The 11,662-nt window shown below is 44.6% G+C and overlaps 1 protein-coding gene across 2 annotated transcripts in view; it reads left to right on the top strand.

The window, feature by feature from the left end:
- Positions 1 to 14: 14 nt before the first annotated feature.
- Positions 15 to 11,662, top strand: part of MAP3K7CL (MAP3K7 C-terminal like) — an 82,103-nt gene continuing 70,455 nt past the window's right edge. The window contains exons 1-2 of one of the 2 annotated variants that reach the window (XM_077819576.1): positions 15 to 241; positions 6,394 to 6,526. In XM_077819576.1, the coding sequence (XP_077675702.1) occupies positions 6,524 to 6,526 (3 nt within the window). In that variant the 5' untranslated portion in view covers positions 15 to 241; positions 6,394 to 6,523. Of the gene's footprint in view, positions 242 to 6,393; positions 6,542 to 11,662 lie in introns of both variants that reach the window. The other variant, XM_077819569.1, reaches the window with a different exon arrangement.

Here is an 11,662-nt window from a genome sequence, read left to right as displayed (position 1 = left end):
CTAGAGAACATCGATCGGAGGGCGGGCGGTGGCTGGTTCGTGGACGCGGGGGAGGAGGTGGCGTCCCTGGGGCAGTGGAGGGGGGCGAGTTGCGCGCGCCCTCAGCTGCCGCCCTGCGCCTTCCCCCAACGGCCGGACTGCGCTGCCTCGCCTCGCTCTGCCGGCGCGAGACCGGCTTCGCCCCTCTGCCTGCGCCGCCCGCCTGTGCGGCGTCTCAAACCGGGTCCCTCTACGCGCCCTGGTGAGCCCCCGTGTGTCCGCACACACGCCAGGCTGAGTGTGGGCAGCAGGCCCTCAGGGCCCAGAGCCTGGCACCCTGCTGGGCGGGGCGAGGATAGGTCAGCAGACTCTGAGTCCCGATGTGACTCAGGCCCCAAGCCCTGTCAGTTTGCAGTGTGGACACGGGTCAAGCCGCAGCTCCCAGGCGGAAGCTCTGTGGCGGGCACTTCGCTGCCATAGCACGGCTGTGGGTGCCGGGCCAGCAACTGTAAACCCAGGTCTGCAATGTAGTGTGGATCCTCAAGTGGGGGGGAGGGATCGCTCAGTGGTTTGAGCATTGGTCTGCTAAACCCAGGGTGGTGAGTTCAATCCTTGAGAGGGCCATTTGGGATCTGGGGCAAAAATTGGGGATTGGTCCTGCTTTGAGCAGGGGGTTAGACTAGATGACTTCTTGATGTCTCTTCCAACCCTGATATTCTAGGATTCTAAGTGTGGGTTTGGAAACTCCACGTCCACAAGTCCAGGTCCTGCAGACCCAGGTTTGCAACACAGACAGTGTAGGCATGCGTGCTGTGCCCAGGGATTCAGTTACTTGGCTCAGTGTTCCCAGAGAAGAGGCCATTCTCCCGTTTAGTGATGTGGGAGGAAGAGCAGGGTGTTTGCATCCCAGCTGTTTGTGACACCCTTTCCCCCAGGCTGAAACCCCAGAGTATGCACTGTGAGTGTCGACTGTGGTGCATCATCAGTAAGACTAAGTTTTAGTCACGGGTATTAGGAAAATTCATGGACAGGTCACAGGCAATAAACAAAAATTCATGGCCTGTGACCTGTCCATGACTTTTACTAAAAATACCAGTGAATAAAATTTGGGGTAGGGGGGGCTGCCCGGGACCCCCACTGGTGCGGGGGGGGCGGTTGGCGGGGCCAGCAGGCTCTCTACCTGGCTTTGCACCTTCCCCCCATCAGCAGTAGAGTTTGGGTGTGGCAGGGGGTTGGGGGACGGGACGGGGTGAGGCAGGTTCTGGGCAGCGCTTACCTGGGGGGGCTCCCTGTAAGCAGCAAGATCCCCCTCGCTCAGCTGTTAGGTGAAGGCATGGCCAGGCAGCTCTGCACACTGCCTCTGCCTGCAGGCACCACCCCCCAATGGAAGCTGCGAAGTCAGCACTCTGGGCAGAGGCAGTGCACAGAGCTGCCTAGCCACACCTCCACTTAGCAGCTTAGAAGGGGGATGTCACTGCTTCTGGGGAACCCCCAGGTAAGCGCTGCCCAGAGCTTGCCTTACCTCAACCTGTGCCCCAACCCCCTGCCCCCTCCCACACCCAAACTCTGCTGCGAGGGATGGGCATGGTGACCCGGGACTGCCCCAGCAACAGCTGGTGCGCCTGGCTAAGGGGCTGCCCGAGCTGCCCATGAGTCAGGCGCACCGGCCGCTGCAGAAGTCACGGAAAGTCATGGAATCCGTGATCTCCATGACAAACCCGCAGCCTTAATCATCACCATCAAGGCAAATCCAAAAGGGACCTAGCTTGCTTGCAGATCCGGCACCACCCAGATCAATGTTGAAGATGTATGGCTTACTAGAAAGCCATTTGGACTTGATGATCTGGCAGGGTGTTCAGTCTGTGCTCTGGTCTATACTTCAGATGTAGGTGGACGTGGTGTTATGGTGCTCAGTGGTGTGAAAAAGACACAACCCTCAGCAATTTAGTTATGTTGTCCTAATCCCCAGTGTCGACTCAGCTAGGTCAGTAGAAGAATGCTTCCATTGACCTAGCCAGTGTCACTCAGGTTCCTACAGAGACTGAAAAGCACCTTCTGTCACTGTAAACTGCAGCTAACAATGGGGCTATGCCATTATAGCTATGGCGCTATACTGCTCTTAGCATAGATCTTGCCTATATCTGTCATCTCACCACTGAAGCTTTTGGTGACCATGTGATCGCCAACTGTGTAGAGGCCTTCCATGATAAATGTCCTTCATAATACACAAAAGTTGTGCAGAGAAAAAGGAGGATGCATTCAAATAATAACAATAATCAGTCTAGATTCAGGGGTTAGGATAGGATGACCAGACAGTAAGTGTGAAAAATCGAGATGGGGGTGGGGGGTAATAGGAGCCTATATAAGAAAAAGACCCCAAAATCGGGACTGTCCCTATAAAATCAGGACATCAGGACCCTAGGTTAGGAAGCCTTTACAGATTGTAAGCCTTAACTTCTTAGTCCTTTGCTTCTCTAAATTCATTTGTTAGTGGTTATATAAATGAGTTTAGCTTCATTCTGTAACCAAATTCTTTCTGCGCAGCTTTTGTAAATTTGTTATTTTAATAACTGAATTAAACTAAACGGTTTACGCCTCACTTCATGATGGTGCGGCATGTGTACTTTAGGGTTTCCACTGGTGTGTAACTAAATCTGTTCATTCTAATCTTACATCTATTTAGTTACACCAGTGCAAATTTTCTTAACATAGACAAGCTCTAAGTAAGGGTTGTACAATCTAGTTCTCTGTTAGCAAATTTTTAATCTTACAGTTCACTTTCTCAAAATTGTACTTGTCTCCTCTATTTCCCATTTTCTTTTAAAAAGTGTAATTTCTAATCCCCCGCCCCATGTACAGAGATTGCATGTGGCCATGAAATTAGGAATTGATTCTTCTTCAGTGCACATGCATAACTTCCAGCAGCACTGAGAAAAGTAGTCTGGTGCTGTGCGTAGTACCTGTAACATGAGTTGTGAGAACTAAGTTCTGTTACTGGTTCTAACTGCTTTAAATTAATTTTGTAAAACTGATTGGATTTCAAGTCAAAGTGTTGGTCCCTTCAAAATCTTCAGTCTCATTAACTGAGAGGCATATTGTTTAGTACTTACTGGTTCACACCTCATTTGTTCTACTGGCAGAAAAAAATACCCTAATAGGAAGAGCAAATAAACTGCTTTTAATACAGTCACTTAAACAACCTCAAGAGGGTGCACTTACCTTAATTTTATGTCTTGCATAATTTAACGGACTTGTGTGTTTTTACACCACCACGTAATACAATAGAAAAGAGAAGTAAGAACTATGCTACAAAGCGAAACTGGCAACAAACCACTTCAATTAATGTTTTTTAAAAATGCCTTTCCTCCATAAGTCTACAAATCAGTTAGGAAAATTTGCCAGCGGGCAAGCTTTGTTATGTTATATAGTCAAGGTCTCCAGGAATATGAAGCCTCATGAACAACTATGTATTCTTTATACAGTGCCAATTCTAATAACACAATGCATGAACTAGCTCCATGTTAGAGGAGAAGGACGAGCGAGTGTTGGGTGCTAGCTTGGTAATTGGAGGAAGTGGGCTCAGTTACCTGCCCTATCACAGATTTCCTGTGTGAGCTACAGCAAGTCATTAGTATACACTGAAAAGTTTTGCAGCTTTAACTACACATATAATTAAAATGGCCAACTCCCCCTTCTCTCTCCCTCCAGCATGATTGCAGTTATACCGGTATAAAAGTGCTTATGCCAGTATAGCTTATTCTAAAGAGGCATGTGAGTTTCCATTATATAAAGCTCTTTGTAGCATATTTGTAGCTTGCTTTATTGGATGTCAAATAATTTAATAATAGTTAATTAATTATATGTAGGGCTGCTTGTCTATCACGGAGGTGACGGATTCCATGACTTTCTGCGACCTCCGTGACTTCTGCAGAGGACAGTGTGGCTGGCTGCAGGGCAGCCCAAGCAGCTGGCTCTGGGCCAGCCCCACCACCTGCTGCTAGAGCGGCCTTGGGGACAGCCACACCAGCCGCTGGTCTGGCGGCCCCCAGTAGTGGTCCCGGGTGGTCAGAGCAGATGTGCTCTAGGCAGTGCTCCCCAGGTGGCTGGCCAGAGTAGCCGCAGTCCGCGGCCCTGGTCAGTGGTCCCTGTACAGCCGGAGCAGCTGCGGCCCTGGGTAGTGGTCCCTGTCTGGCCGGAGCAGCTGCAGTCCACAGTCCCGGGCAGCGGTTCACAGCCGACCGGAGCAGCCGTGGTCCGCAGCCCTCCGCAGTGGTTCCTGGCCAGAGCAGCTGCAGTCCAGAGCAGCCCTGGCCCCGGCCCCGGCCGACCGGAGCAGCCGCAGCCCCCTGGCAGCGGTCCCTGGCCAGCTGGAGCTGCCGCAGTCCACTGGCCCCTGGCAGCTGTTGTCGCTGGCCCCGGGCCTCCTCCCCAGTAGCACCTCCTCCCCAGTTCTCTCCAGCAGCACCCTCCCCCACCCCGGGATGCCACCACAGGTCACGGCAGTGAATTTTTGTTTATTGCCCATAACCTGTTCATGACTTTTACTAAAAATACCCGTGACTAAATCGTCGCCTTAATTATATGAGCTTCAGTGATGTTATCTGCAGCTCTTCTCTTTCTGAGTTCCCATTTCATAGCTGCGCTGGGTACTTATTTTTATTGGTAGCACCTGAATTCAGACATAATGTAGCCAATGTGTTTTTGTATTACAAAATAAAGACCCTGAGCCTGATCTCAGTTATACTGGTTTTTGCTCTGTTTTAATTCCCGTCACTTCAGTAAATTCATTCCTGATTTTCACTGATATGAATGAGAACAGAATCAGGCCTATTTAAGAAAAGAAACCTTTAACTTTCCATTAAAAGTACAAAAAACACTCTGTCTCAATGGAGGACTTCTACTCACTCCTCCCTCAAGCTGTCTCTGAAGCACGCACAGGGCCTGTAACAAGCAAAAATCTTTGCTGAGGAACTGAATCAAGGATTTTTACATGGCATTATGGAATGGTAGCCTTGCAAGCATTGAGCCAATCAGAAAGCGACATTCCCTAATTAAATCTACAGTAATTAAAATGTCATTAGTTAATTAATTAGGCAAATGATTACAAATACTGAATGTAATTTGTGGAATGTTGAAACTGGACTAAGAATCAAACTCAAGTCATGCAGGCCACCAATAACCATCAGATGGTAACAACTTTAGATCATCACTGACTTGAATCAGCAACCTAGGCGTGAAAGGCTGTGTATCCTCTACCTAACCCCTTGAACAATCTGATTTGTCCCAATTCAGATGTCTTATTAAATGCAGGTTTTATTTGGAGAGGAAAAATTAGCAAGTGTTTGTATCCATTCACAATGCTTTAGATAAATAAATAATATGGGTGGTGTTTTATTAGAGTATTAGTCAAATGCGTCCAATAAATTTGTTCTAAGCACAAATTAAAAAAAAAAGATTTAAAATGGCTTTGATGCTAGACCACTTTAAAATCATATAAAATATTAGTAAAAAGACCTTTGGTCCTGTTCAGTCAAGAATGGGTATTAAATATTTGTTCAGGGCTGGATGTCTAGTCTTGACTTTGACTTGGCCTTGATCTTTATTTAGCTAATCAGCTACTCAGTTTATATTCTGCAGGGACATTGGCCATACTAGAGGACCATCCAAAGGTCAGAGAGTTGTCTCTTGGCAGTTGACTGCTCCTTCACCAGCCAAAATCTATTACTGCACAAATGGAAATCCCCAGTTCATCTGCAAACACATGTTTCATCAAATTTCGGGATGGCAAAATTTTAACAAAGATGCAAAGAATAGTGTGTAAAAAAGTAGCTTCATTTCCAGTTGCCTATCCAGTACCAGGAGTCTTCAGCTGGAAAATGGAAAGTTAAAAAAAAATTTTGATGAAATTATAAATATAAAATTGAAACTATACTTTGCCAAGGGGCTTCCGACTTTGGCCAATGAAGGGCTCCAGTGGCAATTTGCCAGGAGCCTGAGGGCTATACCTCATTTTTATAAAGCTATGCAGAGTTCATCCTCCATCGTGTGAAACACAGTGGTGTTGGACCACAAAGAGTATGGGGCTGAGTATGGAATGAGAACTATAATCTCAATTAGTAGTAGTAGTAGTTTTTACATTAAAGTAGTTTCTAGAGGTAGCAGCCAGGTTCAGGACGCATTTTGCGAGATTCCACATATACACATAGTAAGACAGTCCCAGACCTAAAAAAGTTACACAGACTAGACAAGACAGACAAAGGATGGAAGGGGAAACAGGCACAGAGAGGAGGTGACTCCCTATGTCGCACTTTCGTCTTATAGATCAAGCCACAAGATAACTCTGTGATCCCCACTTTAGCCTTCCACTTCTTCGTAGCAAATGAAATGTTTACTACAGTTTTTGTAATTTTCTAGCGCCATGAGTAGGAAGATTCACCTGGAAAGGAATGACTACATCTCCTCCAGGTCTTGCAAACTGGTGGGCTCCATTTTGCCTGTGAAAGAGTTCCAGAACCAGATGAGACCCAGAGAACCAACATGAGACATGGTACGAGGAGCCACGGTAAGTGCATTCTCTGGTGAAGAGAACACTGGTGTAGAAATTAAAGCTTCCAGGCTGCTGTTTTGACATATCACTCCTTTTTTGAGATAGAAAGGCTTTCTAAGGATCTGTGAGATGTCTTGATAACCAGAGGGTCGAAACTGTGAAAAGAGTTCAATGAGCTTCAGGCTGTATTTAATACAGAACTGAAGTGCTAGAACAGGACAATAGTCTGGGAAATGAATGACTGAGACTACTGCAGCTAACTGTACTAGATCCCAGTTATGGAGATCAAAATAATAAAAATAATTGCAATCCCCAATTTCCTGAAAGAAGCTACTACTCCTGACATGAGTTTCTCTTGGTGGTGATGATGCTGAAGGAAAGAACTTTAGTGGAGGTGCAAGATCCTGAGAGAAGACCACCGATTCTGTTGGTGGGCAGCTGGGACATGCAGGTATGTAATCTTGTAAATCTAGATAGTTCCCCAGCATGTTGGCCAGGATGCCCATGCAGCCTGATGCAATCTGGAACCTCCAAGGAAGACATAAGTCTTATAATTTCAGGGTGAGGATAGAAGAGTTTCCTAGTGTTATATATTCTTCTTCTCTTTTTTTTCTTTTTTTTTTTTTTTGCCACCCCTTAACTTGGAAGAGTTTGGCCAAGCATCTCCCTACCGGTCGCCTTCTTGTATTGTCCTCTTTCCTATTGTGTGATAGTTGGGAGAGTTAACTTTGGAATTCTTAATTATGTGTGATCTGAACCTGTGGTATGAAGATTCCACAGAGGTCCTGATCCAAAGCCCACTGAATGGGAATCTATTGACTTCAGTAGTCTTTGGATTAGGCCCAAAGTCTGTAAAGTCTTCACCTCCCTGGTGCCAGCATGGTTGAGGAACATTGGTGTGGCCATGGGAATTTCCCTGTATTTCACTGATCCCTGGTTGCCATATCCAGCCCCTTAGGGCTGCCAGCAGCTAGCAGACTGGCCCAACAGTTGGCGGTGGATCAGAGAAATGTAAAGGCCACCTTTTCACCTCCCATTTCTTAACTATTGTACACTCCTTGGCTGGAACTGAGGATCTTGACCTTTGAATTTATATAGTGTCTTTCATACAAGATTCTCAAAACATTTAAAAAATGTTAATGAATGGAGTCTCACTACACTTCAGTACAGTGGGAAGAATTCTTATTCCATTTTACAATGGGGAAATTGAGGCACACATATCTGAAGTGGCTCACTGAAAGTCACAGAGTGAACCTGTGGCAAAGGCAGAAATAGAACCCAAGGTTTAGTCCTAGTGCTGTGTTCTGTGCACGAGACTATGCTCCCTCCCTCAACCTGGTTCACAGAGCACATTACTTACTATACTCTCTCAAAAAAGCTCAGTATCTAAAACTGTAGTGTTGTTACATATTGTTTTCTTAGTGGCTTCATTTTAATCACTTGTGTGTACATATTCCTTTAAACGTAAAATGGTAGGCTGAGAAAAATAATGTACTGTTGTATATATTTATATAGAAAGACAACTGCTATGGAAAGCTGCTGAAGTTACACTTAAGCAAGGCAAAAACAATACATGCACATATACAAAAGGAACAGGCAGAAACCATTTTATAAAAAAAAAAATTAAAACAGTAAAATGTCACATTACTGTTTAAAGCCAATAAGACAGTAATAGATTAGGAAATCAGTGATCTAATATATACTTAACAGTAACAGATTCTTTTCATAATGCCCATAGAATCAGTATTCATTCATTAATGTTTGTACTGTGCTGTGAAATGCAAAGAGCTATATAAGTACTGCATTATTATTTATTACACTCAGATGTGAAATAATGAACTATGTCTTTTCTTAGTAATGGTTTTACATTCAGCAGAATGAAAGGGTTAAATGAAAATTAACCAGATTAGTAAAGAAAAATGTACTGTATGCAGAATTTCCAAGGTACCATTTCACTTGCAATAGACAGGAACTGAAGGTGACAGCCTTGTTTCAGAAAACAAGTAGTCAGCACCAACTCAGCAGTGTTAGCAGTTCTCCATGTTGGATATGAGCCAGATTTAATTTGGGCCCTGTGTATAAACGTTTGGGTGCCTGAAACAGTGTCCAACCAGGGAAGATGTCCCTGTCTTTTTGCTTATAAAGGGATATTAGGCACAGCTTCTGTTTGTCATCAATATTATTTATCTTATCAACTCTGAGTACCAGCTGCTTCTCATCTTTTATGGAAGAATAGATTTCAGATATGGCCACACTGAGTCTCCTCTCTTCTGCTTTTTTTTGAAACCACAGTAAGAAACAATACATGTCTGAATACTGATTGCATACTTAATGATCCTGATCCTGAGTCGTCCTGTTGACTATATTTGGAACAGGATTAGGCCCTGAGTAGTATTCACAACAGATTTTCCATTAGTAAGCTTCCAGTGTGTGGAAACTGTCAGTGTGATCATATCAAAACTGAATATGGTTTACTTCTGATAGCCTAAGCGCTGTTACTGTACCTGTTGTGTCTGCTAGCTTGTCAGCAGACAATGGAATGGGTTTGACCAATTAGCAGATTTGGTGTTTAGACTTGTTTTGTGCTAAGACCCAAACAGCAATTGTAAAACCAAATACTAGTACTTTTGAGGTCAATTGACTTCATCAGGACTTGTGTTTGACCCATTGTGCATGGGCAGGAAGTCTGTCAGGTGAGCCAAATGAAAGACCTTCTCTGACCAAGTCAGTAGGAGCTATGTGGGCTCTGTCTCAGCTGGAAGTTGCTATTTGTGTATCGTACAGAACTTTAATATTCTTTGCAACTGTTGAAGCTCCCATGCTGTCAGGTGATGGGGTCAAGGTACACAGTGGAGGGCATAGTTTCTCAACTAGGGGGTGATGACCATACAGCTAGATGGAAGAGGGGGTTCCGAAACCATGGGATGGGAATTAGAAGCTGTTTTTGTATTATAGCATGGAGTCATGATTAAGGCTAAGATTTTGTCATCGATATTTTTAGTAAAAGTCAGGGACAGGTAATGGGCAACAAAGAAAAATTCACGGAAGCTGTGACCTGTCCCTGACTTTTACTAAAAATATCGGTGACAAAATGGGAATCTGCGGGTCCACACACTGCCTGTAGCTGCACGGCAGCTAGGAGCTCCGGGGACCTCTACCGCGAGTTGGGTGTTGGGGCTCCAGGGTCCTCTGCCGCCTGCAGCAGATGGGGGCTCCGGGGACCCCTGCTGCCCACAGCTCTGGGGGTCCCTCTGTTGGTTGGGAGCTTGGGGGTTCCCTTGTTGCCTGTGGCGGCCGGGAGCTGCAGGGTACCCTCACCACCTGCGGCGGCTTGGAGCTCCAGGAGCCACCAGAGGTGGCGGGGATACCCCTCAGGTCTCTGCCCCCACAGATGGCGGGGGAGCCTGCAGCTCCCGACCGCCACAGGCTGAAATTATGGAGGGCACTGGAAGTCATGGATTTCGTGACTTCCACGACCTCTGTGACTACATTGTAGCCTTAGTCATGATTTGGAAAAATTTGAGAACCACTGATATAGGGCTTTATAGGAAAATAAGTTTCAATAACCAAAAGGAAGAACTACAGAAAGTCAGCTGAATACTACTAACCAGATCCTGGGTTCAGCTGAACTGCAGGGTGAATGTATGGGCTAAACTAGCATAAAGCTCATGTTTTTACTGCTCAGATTCAGGGCTGCTGCATGGCCTTAATGCTAGAACAGTTTGAGTTCAGTGGGGTTGCACAAGTGTAACTGATTGATTCTGTAAATGAAACATAGTAATGAAGTCTGTGGATAACGCACAAGAGTAGTAGACTCCAGTGCACTATTTTCATAGTTGTTTTTGCTCTGCAGTGCTAACAGGAGTAAAAAGCAGTAAAATCTTATTTCAGTTATATCAGCAGGTTTGACTAAATCCAAGTACAGATCAGATCTGTTGCCATTATTGTAGTCACTTTTCAAAATAGAACTTCACTTTAAGGAAACATCGTTATATACAAGCTCACTTTTTATGCTAGATTTCTTCAATACAGAGACACATTCTGCACACTTTTCAGAAACTTTAAACCAGAAATAGTAATTAGAAAAACACCAGTAAATGATTTCAGAAGCTTTGCATTGAGATAATAGTCAAACACATAATTTGTTAAAAGAGCTTGGGAGAAAGAACCTCATTGGGAAATGTTGCCAGAGACACGGCAGAGAATATGTCAAAGGACACAAACTATATCATATAACGCCAGGCATAAACTGCTACAGCTCTAATTTATGCTGTGAACATTTTATACATCTCTACAATTTACAAAGTCAGCAGATGTCTCAGTAAATACACTATAAGCCCAAAACAGGCAATTTAAGAAATAAAATTTCAGTAGAGGCACTGTCTTCAGGTACAGAGTTGAGAGATATGACTACATATGAGGTTTGGAGGAGGACAACTGACCTTGTTTCTCTCTCTGATCTGTTAACCTGGGAAAGGTCATCAAGGATGGTTACAGTGTACCATAGGGCCAGGCTCCAAGTAGTTTGGTGGTAACACAATGTGCTACTATGTGAGGGATCAAAGTTCAGAACGTAGACTTATCCCTTGCTTCCAATGACAGAAGAGGCTGGGAGTGTTCTAGACGCAACACAGCTGAGCCCTCAAGGGAAGGAAAAGGTGTTTAATGTTGTTCCTGAGCAGCACTTTTATGTTAATCCAGGAGAACTATTCACAGGCTACCTCTTTTCTGGTTCACTGTGATGTGACGCCTTTATGAGAGATGAATTAAGAGGGGAAAAATGGAAGTGAGCATAGAGGACCCATCTTCCCCAAATTAATTTATTTTAGGATCACTATTCACAAGATGACAACTGCAATAAGGATCTGTTGCATTTCCGTTATAGACTATTTTCAGTGTGGTAATTTCTTAACAATTGTGTCTGGGCTGAAATCTTTGCAAAAAAACAAGATCTAAGCCAAGGAAGAGTAACAACAATTATTTTTTATCAATCAGAAAAAAGTGGCTTGGCAGTTCTTCAGTTGTAAATAAATAAATAGGAATCTATATATTATACTGTTGCTTTTGAACACTGTCAACCAAATTCCCCCTTTTCCACTCTCCGCCATATACATTACACAATTTTAGGCTATCCTA

This window comes from Eretmochelys imbricata, chromosome 1 (assembly GCF_965152235.1).
Source record: "Eretmochelys imbricata isolate rEreImb1 chromosome 1, rEreImb1.hap1, whole genome shotgun sequence".
NCBI lineage: Eukaryota > Metazoa > Chordata > Testudines > Cheloniidae > Eretmochelys > Eretmochelys imbricata.
Note: the sequence above shows the minus strand (reverse complement) of the source record. Positions and strands in the feature narration are given on the sequence as shown.